General features: G+C 51.6%; 1 protein-coding gene across 1 annotated transcript in view; it reads right to left on the bottom strand.

Moving 5' to 3' along the window:
* Nucleotides 1-17481, bottom strand: part of GABBR2 (gamma-aminobutyric acid type B receptor subunit 2) — a 351725-nt gene that overhangs the window by 56562 nt on the left and 277682 nt on the right. Inside the window, exon 17 of the mRNA XM_077756059.1 lies at nt 5743-5850. Within this exon, the coding sequence (XP_077612185.1) occupies nt 5743-5850 (108 nt within the window). The remainder of the gene's footprint in view (nt 1-5742; nt 5851-17481) is intronic.

Raw genomic sequence — 17481 nt, 5'->3', positions numbered from 1 at the left:
CATGTGATGAAGTCATCCTGGAAGAGACTATAGGAAAACAAACAAAACTGAGGCAGAAGCTGAAGAAATATCACCAGGTCTGGTTTTTAATGATTAAAGCCATTTCAAAAAGAGAAATAGAAATGCAAGAGTTCTCTCTGTTGCCGAATTGTGAAAGAACAGGAAAGTATTGCTGAGTTCCTGCCAAAGACATCAAATCCGCCCAAACCGTCTTACTTGGGGGCTGGGCACTGGTAAAGCCCCCTTCCTTGAGATTTTCTAGAAGCATCTAGTGAACCCCTGATGCTGTATAGAAATCCAGCTTAACCCTTGCTCCTTGGGGATCTGGGCGACTCCTTGCTAGCCCCGAGAAGCTGGGGCACAAGGAAGACAAACATGCTCAGGGCACTTAGGAGGCAGAGGACAGGCTGGAAGGTGCCTCCTTACTTAACTCTCACCCAGGGCTGTTGGAGCCTGCAAGGTGCCCACGCTGTGCTGGACCCTGGAAGGTCCTTCTCCCACCTTCCTGCTACACCCTCCTCCCCTGACTTCAGCATGGGGCCCGAGGCACTTCTCAGTGAACCCTGGCATGACCCGCACAGGGCACAAGCTGCAGCAGCTGTGATCCGGTCAGAGTGCAGGCAGGAGAAGGCAGCACTGTAAGTTCAAGGTCACGGTCTCCTGCCCAGGGCTCAGGTTCTACTTCCCCCGGGGCGCCTCCTGCTGCAGGTTCCTCCCCTCCTCGCCTGACAGCCTCCAAACACTTCAGGGAATGCACCTCCTTCTCCCTGTCCTTGCTACACGGCTGGGGGACGTTTCAGTGAGGTTTACGGCCACATTCCTCACCTTCGGAGCCCCTATGACAGTTGCGACTCCACATTTATACATGGGATCATTTGATTTGTGTCTCTACTCCCTTCTAGACTGTGAACTCTGTGTGACTTGGTTTTGCTCATCACTGTATCCTTAGTGCCCGTCTGAGGCCTGGCAGAGAAAAAGAGGTCAGCAAATGCTGGTTGATGGATGACGGCCCAGGAAAACATGCCCTGAGCACCCACTCAGTGCCAGGCCCCGTGCTGGGCATTGGAGATGCAGAGATGGACAGACCCCGGTGCTGCCCTCCAGGGTGGAAGGACAGACAGACTTGCCATGGATGATTACAAAAGGGTGCCCGGAGGAGAGGAGGGGCTTCACAGAGGAGTTGCTGGAGGCCACTGGGGAGAAGGGAATGTCAGACAGAAGAAGCAGCTGGAAGAGCTGAGGGGCTGGGTCAGGGCAGTGACCGCATCATGTCACCCCTGCTTCAGGATTCTCCGTGACTCCCCATCACTGGGGGGATAAATCCAGCCAAATCCCTTTGCTTGGCATTCAAGGTCTTTCCCAAGTTTGGCTTGACTACTCCCCAAACACACACATGGACTTGTTAATGCTTAATCACTTCCTAGTCTCTGGCTGAGTTGTGATTTTTGCCTTCCAGACCTTTGTGAGTGTTGGTTCTTTTGTTTGAAACACCCTAATCCTTCTGTGAGAGACTGTGTGTGAGTGGGGTGGGGGGTGGCCAGAGAGGGGGCTAGTGAGGTGGAAAGCCTGCGTGACATGGGGCCGCTGGAGGTTTAAGCATCATTAAGCAGTGGAGTGATGGGGAGCTCTCTGCAGCACAGAGGGGTAGACCTGAGGCAGGATGCTGGTGCCATAAGTATCAGGTAGGCGGAGTGGCCAGCTTCAGTCTCTGAGTCCTCTCTCTCTCCCCAAAACTCCCCCACCAGCAAGTGCTAGCACGTCCAGGTCCTGTGAGACAAAAGGTCTACGACTCTTCCCACAGTCTACCTTCTAGGAGGCAGTGACCTTGAACGTGCGCCACACTGATCATGTCAGTGCACACGGATGCCATCACACGGAGTTCTCTCTCTAAAGCTAGGAGGTTACTAGTGCTCCATTGTCCCTGAGTGCAAAGGCGTACAGTAATAATGATTGAACACAGGTCCTGGAATTAGATCCGAGTGTGACTCTTACTAATGAACTGTGTGGCCTTGGGTAAGTTTCTTAACCCCTCTGAGCCAGTTTCCTCATCTACCAAATGGAGGCAGTAACCACATAAACTGCATCAGATTACCAAGTCTGTCTTACAATAACGGTTCAACAGCTGTCGGCTGTTTTTATTAAATGTCACTTTCCATTGTTGTCTAGAGCAGGGATCAGCAAAGAACGGATCTGGCCTGCTTCTTGCTTTTGTAAATAAAGTTTTATTGGAACGTAGCCGTACCCATTCATTTACGGATTTCTCCATGGCTGCTTTCTTTCTCCAACAGCAGAGTTTAGGGGTTGTGACAGCAGCTCTGTGGCCTGCAGAGTCTAACGTGTTTACTACCTGGCTGTTTACAGAAAAAGTTGTCTGACTCCTGGTGTATAGAAAAGAGCATTCCTTTATTTCTTCAAGAGACTTCAGATGTTTTGACTGATTTGGATTGGCCTTTTGCTAGCACCAACTCATTGCCTAGTTCTGGGGATGCCATTCCAGTGGGGGATACAAAATGAAAGGTGCTCCCTGGAGTTGTGCAAAGCATATCACTCAGATGACTGGTCCTCTCTGGTGAAGCTGCCAAAAGCCATCTCTTGGCATTTTGCTGAAGCTGAAGATCTGAGGTGATATGCCCATGTTATTGTCTGCAACAGGACCAAGTCATATTGGTAGTGAACTTTCTTTTTTTTTTTAATTAAAAAAAAGTTTTTTAAAGTACTCTCTACACCCAGTGGGCTCGAACTTACAACCCCGAGGTTAAGAGTCTCATGCTCTGCTGACTGAGCCAGCCAGGCGCCTCTGTAGTGAACTTTCTTTGTCTTAAAAAAAAAACCGTCTGCTCCCAGAACAAAGACCTCATCTCTGAGTTACTGCTGTTGTCTCAGTGTCTCAATTTGGTCCTAGTAAGAAGCAGAATAAAAAGTGCAGTAAGTCTCCCAATGCAAGATTTTATGATTGAATTTTAGAGAAAAACAGAACATGGTATAAAAATATCAGATTTGGAAGCATTAAGTCACTGCATGTCAGTACATTCTTTAATAAGCTCCTTCTCCTTCAATATCTTTTAAAAATGTGGCCATATGGGGTGAAGTTTGTGCATGTGTGTCTGGGAGGGCATGCCAGTGTGGACGGAGGGGGAGGAAGTGGGGGCCAGGGAGGGAAGAAAGGGACAAAAAGACTGTGAAGAAAAGTGTATATTGCATTTACAAACTTATGTAATTTACAAACTTATGTAAATCTAGTAAACGTGTCGGTAAAAAAGTTAAAGGGTCCATCTTAAAAATAAGTCTAAACATAAAAAAAAAACCAATAAAACAAAACAATAACAATAAAACCCAACCTTGGCTATATATATAAAAGGTTGGAATCATGGAGAATTCAATCCCAGTTTTGACCTGTAATTGCCACAACCCTTTTAAGACCATCTGGTTGCTGGACTTGAGCTTATGATACACATAAGGTACACATTTCTCTTCTACACCTTAAACTTCCTCTTATTTGTTGATAAGGGATGCTCAGTGGCAGCCCTGAAAACCTGTTCTGGAAAATAACTAGAAAGCAAACCCAGAGGAAAAAGTTTCTCACCCCAGAACGGTGTGTGCATCTGGCTTTAGTCATTTTTGTGCCAGACAAAACTGGTGACCAAACCTTGTATACAAAGCCTTTGACAGTTTGTCAGATAAGCCCCTTCCTGGGGTGCCTGCCTGCGAATCTCCTGCCAATCTCCTGGCTCCGGCAGCGAGACACGGTGTGGCCACATCACAGCCCCGCCCCCAACCTCGCTTTCAGACAACTCAACTCTGAAGTCTTTCTTGAGTGTTTTGTCAATTGCTGCCAGATAGTTGGAGTGTTCTTGCTCAGTGATCATATGAGTAATGGAAAATAAAGGCTGGTTCTTGATTACAGATGACAGTATGGATGAATCATATATTGACACAAAGGAATCAACATTGTGATTCTTCAAAACCAGGTTGGAGTTGTAAATGGCAGAGCGTCTCTAACCAGAGCCCTGGTGCAGGAGAGGCCCCAGAAGTCACTGGTCCCTTGGAGCCTTCTCATACTTCGGCTTGCATCGGCAAGGCTGGGAGGGCTGGGCTCCACCCTGGGATCCTGATTCTTAGGGCTGGAGTGGGGCTTGAGACTCTGCATTTCTAACAAGCTCCCGGGCGCAGAGATGCCTCTGCGGCTGGTCCAGCCCACACTCCCAGCAGCCCCGGTGCAGATGAGAGATCTTCCACCCTGGCTGTTTATTAGTATCACCTGGGAAAGTTTCAAAACTCCTGATGTTCCTTTCCAGACACAGAGAGGTAGTTTCAACCGGCCTGGGCTGGGTTACTTCTTGGAGTTTTCAAAAGCTCCCATTTGACTGAAATGTGCCGTTAGGGCTGAGAAGGACTGGGTGACCAGGCTTCTCATTTTATACATGGAAAGGAGTTGTCACAAATGCTGCCGATGCCCACGAGGGAGGGCCCTTCAGGTGAGCACAGGCAGTGGGTGGCAGGGACAGACTCTTTCCTCCCTCTAAACGTAGCCTGCAGGTTCCCTAGGTGGTCCAGGGCAGTGGGCAGAGGAGAGAGGACCGTCCTCCTTCATCTGGACAGCAGCTCCTCAAGCAGCCCTGGTGGGCGGAGGGGGCTATTGGGTACCAGGCAGAATAACAGACCAGGAGACAGTACCATTTCAATATGGCCCCATTTTACAGATAAGGAAACAGAGGCCCTGAAAGATGAAGACATTTGCTGAGAGACCCATAGCAGGCCGGTGGTGGGAACAGAAGGGAGCAGAAGCCACTCTCCTGCTTTGCCTGTTGGCCCCGCTGCCTTCGTGCCAGGGCTCATAACCCAGGCAACTGGAAGACAAACCCAAGTTTGGGGTGAAGACTCAGCCTCACGTCAAATGGGATATGGGCACAATGTAGGATTTGCAGAGGAGAGGTCTGTAAACAGGTTATACCCACGTCAGGGGTTTAAAGTGTGTGTGTGTGTGTGTGCATGCACGTGCACGCGCGTGCGCGCACATGCGGTGGTGGGGTTGAATCAAGAAGACGATTTTTGGAAAGAGGTGTCATGATGCTATGAAGTGAGAGGATGGGGGGTTATATTTCCTACTTGACCTCAAACAAAGAGGGAGGCTTTAAGGAGAACACTCAGATGGCTTGGCCGATGGGCTCCCTGTGGCACGGGGGAGCCCGAGACTGCTGAGAACCCCAGGTGACTGGTCGGCCAGCTGCCCCAGGGGCGAGAAAAGGGGACGGCTGAGCAGTGGGGTCAGCCTGCACTCCTCGAGTGTATACGAGTGAAGGACACGTGCGTGCTTTCCTGGCCACCAGACGTGGGCTGGAGCGGAGGGAGAGCTGGCCTCTCCTAGACATGCTAGAGCGGCGAGGGGAGCCCATGAGTGTGGAAGCCGCCACGCACCTAGGGAAGAAGCCAAAATGGCCAGCTGGGGGAGTATTTCGCCCATGTCATGGGTGCCACAAGGTTCCCGGTGTCCCGGGGGGCTTTGAAAGGCCCACAGACACACCCTACGATAGTCTAATGCATCTGCTTAACCGCGTCCAGGCCCAGTAAGCCCAATCCCCAGCAAATAGGGGATTTCAAATAAGCTTGAATCCCCAGCAAATAGGCCCGTGCTAGGTAGGGTACTATTTAGGCACTATATTAGGCACATTGTAGGTGCCTAATAATATTTGCTAAATAAATGCTAAGTGAACACTGCAAACATCCTGAAACAGGAGTGATTACCTTCTTCTTCATTTTCACATTTTTGAAGATGGCGTGGACCCTCCATGTCTTTGCAAACATTGCCCCAAAGGCGGTGGTGTAGCCCACGGTGAGAATCCAGGTCCTGACCTAGAGGCCGTGAGAAAACAGAGACATTAGCATCTCCTAGGTGGACCAACCTCATATGAAAAGGCCCCAACAGAGGGATTCTAGGTGATAGACACTCAGACACTCTACTCTATATAATGGGGACTTTTACTAACCACCAACACTCCTTCAATCACATCTTTATTTGTTAGACATTTAGTTTTATCAGCCATAAGCCAGACCCAAGGCCCTGGGCACAGGGGCCTATGAGATTCAAATTCTGCCTTCTGTGGGCCCACAGATATGGTAGACAAAGACACAGAGGCCAGCGATGGATCACTATGGGGTGATGGACCAGCCTTCTGGTCTCCCCCAACTCCCTCCCTTCCTTCGAGCCTTCTGCGTGAAGACATAGACCTGCAGAGGTGAACAAAATGGCTGACTTCCTGACTCCTCCCCTGAGTCTGTGGGGGACCAGATGGCTCTGGGAACCTCTTCTATGGGACTCCCAGCTCCCAGATTGTGGGCAGGGGGTAGGGGAGGGCACTGAGCCGCGGGGGCTGAGACTGGGCATGAGAAGCGGCCTGCTGTGGCCCTTCTCCAGCGTTCGGCAAGCCCACCACTCTGGCGGAGCAGGGCAGGACTCAGCCGGAGCTGGCACCGCGTAGCCGTACCCAGGCCAGCTCCAGGCCACAGCAGGGGCTGTTCAGTTAGGGAGCAAAGCCAGAGAAGGGCCTGCTATGGCCTGTCTCCTTGGGCCTTTAAAGAAAGAGAGGAGTGACTGCCGCCTGGGTCCTACCATCCGGCCCTGTCTGCTGTGGTTGGGCCACGTGGCTCTTACTTCACTGTGTGACCCCAGTGTCTGGAATGCTCAGCCTCAGGCCAGCCAGGCCCTGGAGCCCATGCTTGGACCTTGGCTTCCTGCTCAGGACTAAGGCCCTATCTGCTCTCAGCTATTCCCCAGGACTAAACGTCTCCTGACCCCAGCCCCGGGCTGGGGAATGGCAGGAACTGCCCGCCCTGACTGGGGCCTGGAGCCCGGAGCCCTGCAGGCTGGGAAGGCCGGCAACCATCTGTTAGGTTGTGGGGACCTCCTGGGGGCCTCTTCCCTGCCTGCACTGCCCTCACGGCCAGACCCCGGCGTCTCTAGACTCCATGCTCACCGGCTGGTCTGGACACCCTCCAAAACCTAGGACACTGGCCCAGCTCCAGGCCACGTGCCACCGAGTTCTAGGGCTTCCTGCTCACTGGGGCGAGAAAGCCGCGTGCTCTGTGAGCTCCGGTTCTAGGCTTTGGTCTTCCCTCTGCTCTAACTCGGCTCCGCTGAGCTAAGTTCCTTCTGAAAGATCCCCACTGGCCTCAGCTGAACACGGCAGGAAGGTGAAAGTTAGCAGGACGGAGAGGGAGACAGCCAGGCTGGAGCCAACGGGGATACCTGGCCAGACCCTGGGTATCCAGAGGAATCGGATACAGCAGGCTTGCCCGGGCACCGCAGGCCCTTCCACCCCAGGTGTGACGTCAGCACGGGTAAGAAGTTTCCAGAAAGGCTCCCAGCTGAGCTCCTTCATGGAGTACCTTCACTCTGCTTTCTAGCAGCTCGGCTCTCTAGACTCTAGTTTTACACACACAGAACATTTCCCCTTTCCATTTTATTTATTTACTTATTTTTTAAGTCCATTTATTTTGAGAGAAAGAGAGAACATGAGCAGGGGAGGGGCAGAGAGAGAGATAGAATCTCCACGCTGTTGGCGCAGAGCCTGACATGGCGCTCGATCCCATGAACCGTGAGATGATGACCTGAGCTGAAATCAAGAGTTGGATGCCTAACCAACTGAGTCACTCAGGCGCCCTTCTGCTTTATTTGTAGAAGCAGATCGTGAGTGGGTGGATGCCAGGGCCGGCCCCCTAAGGAAGGACAAAANACTTTAGAGAAGGCCCTTTAGAGAGGGCCACATTATCACCTATATTACAATACAACAATGCAAAAAAAGTAAACAGAATGGGTATGGGAGAAATAATTCTCAATTATTGGGAATTTCGACCTGAGCTTAATCAATGACCAGATCACAAATCGCTCATCTGTCAGAGTCGCACAGGACCTTACAGGTCACTCATTCACTCATTCATTCATTCATCTGCTTATTCAATAAAAAGTATTAGGCCAGAGGTTAAGTATATACTGATAAAAACAACAAATAAAACGACAACCAAACAGTGTTTTTTTTGAGCCATCAGTTGAATTGGGAAAACCAATTTGCAGATGAAGAAACTTAGAGACACAGGGCATTTAAGATATTTCTCTCAACTGTGGCGCCTGGGTGGCTAGGTCAGTTGAGCGTCTGACTTTAGCTCAGGTCATGATCTCACGGTTCATCGGCTGGAGCCAATGCGTCGGGTTCTGTGCTGACAGCTCAGAGCCTGGAGCCTGCTTCAGATTCTGTGTGTGTCTCTCTCTCTGCCCCTCCCCGCTCATGCACACACACACACTCTCTCTCTCAAAAATAAATAAACATTAAAAAATGTTTATAAAATAGTAGTTCTCTCCACCAAATCATACGGCTGCAGAGCCGAGCCTGGGCCCTGGCACCTTGCCCCTGCCCAGCCCACTTTCCCCCATGCCATGCTGCCTCCTGCTCAGACAGAGGTTCCTGCCTCAAAGCTGGTTCATCCAAACCCAGAAGTCAGTTGTCAAAGGGACAGGACACATCCAGGGATAGCTGCCACCTGAGAACACTCTCCTGGGCCATCTCCACACACTTCTCATGCTAATGGGTTGGCAGGACCATTAACACCAATGGCCTCCAAGTGTTTCGACCATGTTCTATCAGAAAAACAATCTTAAACATGAATATACACACAACGTGGAAATGTACAAAAGGATGGCAGGAGATGAAATGGTATCGTTTGATTTTCGTGTGGCTGACAAAGATCTCTTACTTTGGGTAGAAGTATCGCTCCAATGTGCTTAGCATTATTATAGTGGCTTTGACTTATGGGTTCTCTGAAGTAATCATTTTCAGGCGACTTGTCTGTTTTGGAAGGCTCAGTTCATTAAGACTCAATGACATAAATTAGCAAAGTTACAACTTGATACTATAAATCTAACCTGGCATCTGAAAATGGCAACGTGCTGGCCATCAGTGGAAAGTGAGGAATGGCTGAGGGGGCCTGGGCAGGAAAGGGCTAACAGAGCAGGCCCGAGACTGTTCTTAGAAAGTCCGGCTGGCAAGGCTGGCTCTCCGCTGGCCTGTCTGGTCACCTGGATTAGGGGACAGTTCCCACCATTCCCTCGATGAGAAGAGGTGACCCTTTGCCTGAGCTGTTTGCGCACTCACCGTGGTTTACGCTGCTCACCTGCTTTCCTTCCGGGTGCCTGAGAGTTTGGTATGTGCTAAGCAGGTAACTGGTCCCCAGTAAAAATTCCAGGAACAGTCTCCAGTTAGCCTCCCTGGGAGATGGCATTTCACATGTGTTGCCACTACTCATTGCTGGGGAATTAAGCGTGTCCTGCGTGACCCCCTGGGAGAGGCTCTCGGAAGCTTACGCCTGCTTTCCCTCGGACTTCACCCCGTGTGCCTTTACCTTTTGCTGATTCTGCTCTACATTCTTTCTCTGTAATAAATCACTGCTGTGAGTGCAACCATATGCCGACTCCTTCTCGTGAATCCCTGAACTTGGGGTTGTCTCGGGGACCCTCGGACCCTTGGCACAAGGGCCCATCGCTGTCTGGGATAATGGATTGGTCAACCACGCTGTTCTCTGCAGAGTTCCTGCGTAAGACTCCTGGACACATCTGCTGCAGCGGGGCTCCAGCGCCAGTCTGAGTATTAAACCTTAGGAAGGCTGAGTCCTTGTAAAAAAACCAAGGATAAATAAAAGCTGTACGCTTCTGCAAGACGATCCCGGTGGGTCACCTTGCACCCTGCGGTGTTCATATCTGATTTAAAGACAGCTCTTCCCACCATGGTGAAGTAACACCGGAAGAAAGAGTCTGAAAGCAAGACAGTGGGACCCCCACCAGCAGAGCCGCCCTGCCCAGGCTGGGCGAGGCCTCTGCAAAAGGGATGGGATTTCTCTCTCCATTCCTCCACCATCTCTTTAAGATGCAAATGGACCCTTGGGCTCAGACCTGGACCCTCCTTGCCTCTTAGGGTTCTCCCTGGTTATTATTATCTCCACTCCCAGGCTTCAACCACTTTCTCTGTGCTGACACGTCTCTTCTATCTTCCCCAGCTTCTGAGCTCCAGACCTGTATATGTCACTGTTACCAGAGACGCAGGTGACACCTAGCTGCACCATAAAACCATTGGCTCCGTTTTCTAACCAATTCCGGGAGTGGTGGCCACTATCCACACTATTCACTGCCACCCCACTTAGGGACCCTGAAGTCCCCCTGGGGAATCCTCCCCACCTTCACTCTCTTATTCAACCCCTAAGCCCAGCTTCTGTCTCGTGTTCCACCCAGACTTTCTATCCTCACTTCTTGCTCGTCCATCCAACCCCACACCCTCCCCAGTGGGTCCCCACTGAATGTCAGGTTAGATTCCAGATTCTTAGCAGGGTGTAGCCCTCACCACCCCACACCTTTCCTGACACCCCCCACAGGGCACTCTGCATGCAAGCAAGTCCACACTGCGTGAACATTCCTCCCCCCACCACTCCTCTGGCTCCTGCATCGGCTATTTCTTCTATTCAGGATGTCATTCCTCTCTCTGATCTCCTTCACAAATTCTTATCCTTATTTGTCTTCTGAAATCCAAACTCTTGAGCCACCTTCTCTGAGAAGTCCTTCCCGACTTTGCAGGGAGATCACAGCTGCCTCCTCTTTGAGACTTCTGCCCTCACGCACATCTCTGCTGTGCTGGTCGCACTGAGATGAGGTCTATCTGATTATCTGTCTGCCTCTCCCCCAGGATAGTGCTACCGGGGGTGATGGCCTACAGTGCTCACCTTTACGTCTCTGGAGCTAGCACAGGGTGGGGAGCAGGTGGTCAGGCTGGATGTGCCAGCTTAGGAGGTAATGAGCTCTTTATCACCAGAAATGTGCCTGAGCCAAGCACACAAAAGGAAGACCATAGAGGGAACTGGAGCATTGGAAGGCAAAAAAAAGGCTGAGTTTGTGGTATCAGTGGTCCCTTCTGCCCAAAATAGGCTGTTAGGTAGTGAGATCCCCATCATGCCACATATACAAGCAGAGCTTGGCAGATCCCCTGCCAGAACACTGTAGGGTCATGTCCTGCACTGAGGCATTTCCTGCACTCACTTCATGATGCCCCCAAGTATCTCCCTTCTGTGACGCCAAATAAACCAGAAGGTTCTGAGGGGCTCTTTTTCTAACATGTCACCTTTAATACAAGTCTCTACTGGTTCATCAACACAAGACAAACAGCTACTTCTCCCAAAGCCTTAAACATATTTACTCTTCCGATGTTAAGTCTTTCTTTTCTCCCCTCAGCCATGAAGTGCCCCCTCCATCCCCTCCCCTGCACACTGCCTTGAACACAGACATCCATGAGGCAGGGGAAGCTTGAGGCAGGTGATGCCCATATCAGTCTCAACTACGAAAAAGGGAAAACACAATTAGACATATCTCCGAATGGAAAGAAAAATCTATGCCCAGAACAATTCTGCTCAGCTGCCTGTTCAATTGATCTTGGTCGGGAAGGCTCGCCCGGCAGACGGAAGGGCTCTTATTGCTCTTCGGGGGGACCGGTGGGCAAATGGACACACAGCCTCTCTCGCAGGTCTGTTCTAACATGGGACTGTGGCTGCCGTCCTCTGGGCCTCCTGTCACGACAGAGGCACGTGGGTCCCAGGCCAGGAAGTCACTCCGCAGAGAAGGCGCTGAGGGGCAAGCTGCTTTCTCATTGGCCAAAGAAGGGCCTTTTGTTTCATTCTGATTGTTAACCCAGGCAATCAATAGTGATAGGACAGCCCAGGCTGTCCAAAAGCAAGACCCAAGGGGCGCTTGGGTGGCTCAGTCGGTTGGGCGGCCAACTTCAGCTCAGGTCATGATCTCACGGTTCGTGGGTTTGAGCCCGCATCGGGCTCTGTGCTGACAGCTAGAGCCTGGAGCCTGTCTTTGGATTCTGTGTCTCCCTCTCTCTCTGACCTTCCCCTTCTCACGCTGTCTCTCTCTCTCCCCCCACCCCACTCTCTCTCTCCGAAATAAAACATTAAAAAAAAGTTTGAAAAAACAAAAGCAAGACCCAAGCTTCCGTTAGGGACATCTTCCTGGGTCAGGGGGTGGACCCAGGAAGGGAGAGATTCGGTATGTGTCCTCAGGCAATAAGCCTCTGAAGAGCATGCTCTGTAACTTACTGCAGGAGACCCTGTCTTGCCCAGGGTCCCGTCAGCAAGACCTGAAAATGGAATTACCCTCTGGGGTTTGGAATACAGCATAGCCTTTTGGAGGGGGGCATGATGCTGGGGGCCATGGGAGGTGCTGCACACAAAGGGGGTACTCTGGGACCACCGGGAGCAGCTCAGGAGCCCTGGGGCAAATCAGAGAAAGGCCTCCCTATTGGGAGGAGGAATTTCTGAGAGGCACCCCCTTGGGACTCTCTTTGAAAGAACCCTCTCCCGAAAATCCTCCTAGCTGAAGAACTGAGATCACAGGGTGAAATCCAGCTCCCAACGCCTCCGATGCCAACACCCTTGTAGAGTGTGTGAAATGTACAACTGCATTCGGAGGCCCTGGCTCAGGCAACAGAACACAGAGTGAGGGAAGAGGCCTTCCTTCCCCCTCCCTCCAGGACTCCAGCAGGTGCCTCGGCTGCCAGAAGTTGGTGTATTTTCTGGATGTGCGATGTTTTTGAGGTGGGTGGCAGTGGCACGGGTGTGGGTGTGTGCTGGGTGGCACCCTCCCTGTAGCTCTGGGGGCTGAGGATGCAGAGGGCCAAGAGAGGAAGATGCACCATAGTGATTGCACCATAGTGATTGCAGCTGCTATGAAATTTGCAGGCAAGCAAGAGGCATCCTTTAGGACTCCCAGAAACTCTGAGGGGTCCCCTATTTAAAGTCTCCCCTGATTTGTCCCTTCACTTTTGGATGTCACTCCCTCCCGCAGGCCTGTCTCCAGCAGGGCATACAGCATCCCGAGCGGTAGTTGTTTGTTTACCTACATCTTCCCGTCTATGCTGCCAGCTCCCTACGGGTTGGTGGTCTATGCAGTCCAGCCCTGGGCCCGTAGGCCCTGGCACAAGTAGGTGCTGGGAAAATGTCATCATGTAAATGAATGACTTCTAGGACAAGGCTGTGTGGGCTGGGAGCATAGCATCTGCCCATCACCTGCTGGAGAGTCTGGTAGCCTCTGGTGCCCTTCTTAGCCCCCTTCTCAAAGCCAGAGGGAGGGCCCCTCACAGCTGAAGGCCTCGGACGGCCCGGGACAGAGCAGCTGGGTGGGGAGGCCACTGCTCTATGAGGGGAGCTGCATCCTCTCCAGGACTCCAGGTGGCCCCAAAAGGCAGTGTCAGCTCAGCTCCAGTCCCTGTGGCTGCCTCCCTCTGCGGGTCTGAACCCACCAGGCAAGGCCGCCACCAGATAGTCAGGGCATCCCCTGGCCCAGCCTTCTAGCCACCTTCTGAAATCACAAAGCACGCTGCCATGGCCGGCCACAAAAGCACAGAAACAGCCCCCAAGCACATTACTACATCAGGTTATCTTTCCAATGCTTCAGAAAGAAATCCTCAGGGCACCTGGGTGGCTCAGTTGGCTAAGTGACCGACTCCTGATTTCAGCTCAGGTCATAACCTCACGGGTTCATGAGATGGAGCCCTGCACTGGGCTCTGTGCTGACCATGCAGAGCCTGCTTCAGATTTTCTCTCTCCCTCTCTCTGCCTCCTCCCCTGCTTTCTCTCTCTCAAAATAAATAAAAACTAAAAAAAATCCTTAAGCAAAAACTATCACTGACATTTATGGCATCTTACCTGAAAGCATCTCTCATTTTTCCTAGACTTGAACTTACTGGGAGGCCAGATGGGTGTTCCTAGGTAGCCTTTTGCCTTGTGAGTTAGAGTCAGAAAATCCTAGCATCCCAGGAGGGCTAGATGACGACCCCTGAATCCAGTGCCTGGACCCCAACTGGCCATCCTGAGATCATTCATTCACCTCTTAGGAGCAGAGGTATGGGTAGCTGAGAGCATGTTGCTGGACCCAGAATCCAGCCCTGCCTCCCATGAAGGGGCTGCTTTGCTTCCAGAGATTACAGGGGGGAGGCCCAGGAGCCCCTTTTCTCTCCTAGTGATGCTCAAGGGCCAAGGTTTCTGGTGCTTCCATTTCTCTTCCAAAACCAGAGATAAACACAAAACATAAAGCAGAGTTCTAAACTTGACCTTTGTACTCTAGGTGTGGTCTGGGAGTTTGTTAGAGATGCGGTGTTTCAGGTGCACCCCAGACCTACTGAGCCAGAATCTGCATTCACCGCCACCCCCAGGTGATTCATGTGCATTGTCTGTGCACGGAGAAGCCAGATGGTTACCCTTGAGGGGGTGTGGACTGGAAGAGGCTGCTAGCGATGCTGTTTCTTGATTAGGATTCTGGATTCATAGCTGAGTTTGGTTTGTGAAAAGTCACTGAGCTACACACACACACGTGTGTGTGTGTGTGTGTGTGTGTGTGTGTTCTTTAATAAAAAGTTAGGAAAAAAAGGAATCAGGATTGTCAGCAAGTGGAGGGAGATCTACAGAGAAGCCACGCTTCTCTGAGCTGCCACGAGAGTGGCCCTGGGTTGAAACAGCTTCCCCTACCTCTCGTGTCACATTCCAGTGTCTGGGGACCCAGGGACTCACGTTGGAGAGCCCCCAGTCCCCACCTGCGTCATTCTTAACTCCCTTACCCATTCGTGTTCTTCCTAGCCTGCTCCGCCCGAGCCCCTTGCAGCACTCAGGGCGGCAGAGGTATAGCAGCTTGGTTTCCACTTAGGTCCCAAGTCTGTCCTCGCCCCAGTTCTAGCAAAGCAAGGTCACGCAAGGCCAGAAGTTGTCACGCACGTACCTACATCTGATTGACCAGCACCAATGCCAGTTTTTCAGCCTCTTCTTCAACCCAAGTTCACTCAGCTTTATCAGTGTCTCTCTTATCCGTGTCCACAGGGGAACACAATTATCCAGACATACTCCCATCATTCACTCACTGACTCATTCTTTAAAAAAATTTTTTTTAATGTTTATTTTTGAGAGAGAGAGAGAGGGAGAGAGAGCGAGCTTGAGCAAGGGAGGGAGGACAAGAGAGAGAGACACACAGAATCTGAAACAGGCTCCGGGCTCTGTGCTGATAGCACAAACCATGAGATCAAACTCACAAGCCATGAGATGAAGTCAGATGCTTAACCGACTGAGCCACCCGGGCGCCCCTCACTCACTCACTCATTCTTAATGAAACCGGCTAACATTTATTGACTCTCACTATGAGACAGGCACTAAATGTTTTGCAGCCACTATGCCATCTACTCCTCAAAACCCTATTATTATGCCCATTTCATGGAGGAGTAAAGTTGAGAGATGTCGGGTAACTTAAAGTCACACAGCTGGGGAACAGTGTAGTTGGGATTTGAACACAAGCAGTCTGTAATTCTCCTATATATCCCTTTGGGGATGTATCCAAAAAATGAATGAATAGGTCTACAAAACCCACTGAACTGTACACCTTCACAGGGTACATTTTATGGTATGCGAATGATGTCTCAAAGTTTAAAAATCTGAATGGACACAATTTTGGGTTGGGATAAATGATGACCACATCCCTAAGAACTGGGTGGGCCTGCTTCTCTGGTATGAACCAGCTAAGAACAAATATATATCTGCATATGTTTCTTAAAAAACCAAAACGTCTCAGACATCTCTGTGGTCCAGCAAAACTGGTTCCAAACTTCAGTCTTGCCACCCGGCCACGTAGGGCAGAGTTTCGGTTCCTGTCCTGTCAAGCAGGGACAATGACCCTCACCTTGTCAGGGGGTCGTGGGGATATGAGGGGACGTCTGCGGGTGACGGTCCCAGAGGATAGTACTGAGTTTCGTGAGGGCTCAGGCCTGGGGGGTTAACACGGCCTCGCTGGCTGCTGCCACCCCCAGGCACGTGCCCTGAGAGCCCCAGAAAGCGCTGAGGCCTTTGCTGGATCTGAGGCTCACTGAGCCTCATCCTCCCCGCAGGGCCTCGTCTCACCCGTCCACACTCCTGTGGGGTTTCTGCCTCGGATTCCACGAGGAAGAAAACTGCCTTTTCCCTTCCGCACCCACCTTGCTCCCACTCTGGGCTGCCAGGGGCAGGGATTCCGGTTGGGAGCCGGCCCTCCCACACGCCCTGGCCCCGGGGCTCCGGCCCAGGCCCCTCACGTCCTCCTAGGCAGCTTCCTGCCCTCAGGGGCCACGTTGCTATGGTGATTCCACTACCCACAGAGTGTCCAGGGAGACAGCATAGTGTAGCTGGAGCCATTTGCAAGACTTGCTGAAACTGGGCTGTGAAGATTCCCGTAAGGGTCAGAGGGAGCGGGGGATGGGAACGAAGTGAAACTGTTTCCCTAGCAGTAGTTGTGTGTGTGTGTGTGTGCGTGCGTGTGTGCGTGCATGCGTGCACGTGCATGCAGGGAGTGCATACTCACACGCGCAGCCAACCCCCCTCCCCCCTCCCCGTCCTTATAATGACCGTTCTGAGCAGAGGCATGGCCCCCAGAGACGCAGAATCTCATGACTGTCATAGGTTTCTTCCTGAGGTGGTGTTCATGGTTTATCATTGTGTTCAGTTTCCACCTTGCGGACGGGAAGAAACAAGGTGGGGGGCGTTCACATAGCAAGAGGACAGACCGAACTGTGACTTCTACTGTCCCCCACCTGCAGCAGCTTCATGCTCTACCTTGTCCCTTGTCCTATAAAAACTGCCTTCAGAATGCAGAGCAGGACACCAGGAAATGGTAGCTGTGATGGGGAGAAAGTTGCCTACTTCCTGTCCCCTGCGCTCCAGGCGCCACACTGGAACCATCTCCTTTAGCCCACGCCACCGTCCTGCTCAGGGATTTGTTACGCTCAGTTTACAGATGATGAAACTGAGGCTAAGTCACTGGCCCCAGCCAGGGGCCAGTAAGAGTAGGTGGTGGGAGTCACAGCCGGGCTGTTCAAGATCTGTGCTCCCTGCACTACACGGCCCTGATTCTACCTCCTTCTCCCCGCTCGCTGTGTGTTTACCGGTGGGCAGGCTGTCAGGCCCAGAGAGAAAAGAATCTGAGGCACCAAGTGAAATAAAGAGCCACAACCCCTCCGGAATAGCAGGTGGGGCACAGCCCGAACTGCACTCACTGGGGACTGGTATTTAGGCTCTAAATTCAAGAGCTTTCAGTTCCCCTTCCTGCGCGATATCGGGAATTATTAAATAGATGACCCCAGTCCTAACCCATGTACACATTTGTGCTGACCCAATTCAGTCCAGCGTAGTTAATCTATGCCTCTTCCCCACAGTCATAAATGTGGGCTCCCCTCTGCAGAGCCTCTGAAACAGCCCTGACTGCAAATAAATGAATCCTCAGGGATGGTGAGAACGGGGGCCTACATCTCCTGAGCCCTCATGTTCGGAGCTAATGCTGATTTGTAAAGCGCTTTATGATTTATTCATACCGCCTCGCCAGGCTTCCCAGGACAGCCTTCCCTTCGCACAAATGAGCGCGACTCCTGGAACAGAATGTCA

The sequence above is a fragment of the Crocuta crocuta genome, unplaced genomic scaffold, assembly GCF_008692635.1.
Source record: "Crocuta crocuta isolate KB4526 unplaced genomic scaffold, BGI_CrCroc_1.0 scaffold431, whole genome shotgun sequence".
Classification (NCBI taxonomy): domain Eukaryota; kingdom Metazoa; phylum Chordata; class Mammalia; order Carnivora; family Hyaenidae; genus Crocuta; species Crocuta crocuta.
The sequence above is the reverse complement of the archived record's forward strand: the minus strand, read 5'-3'. Positions and strand labels throughout refer to the sequence as shown.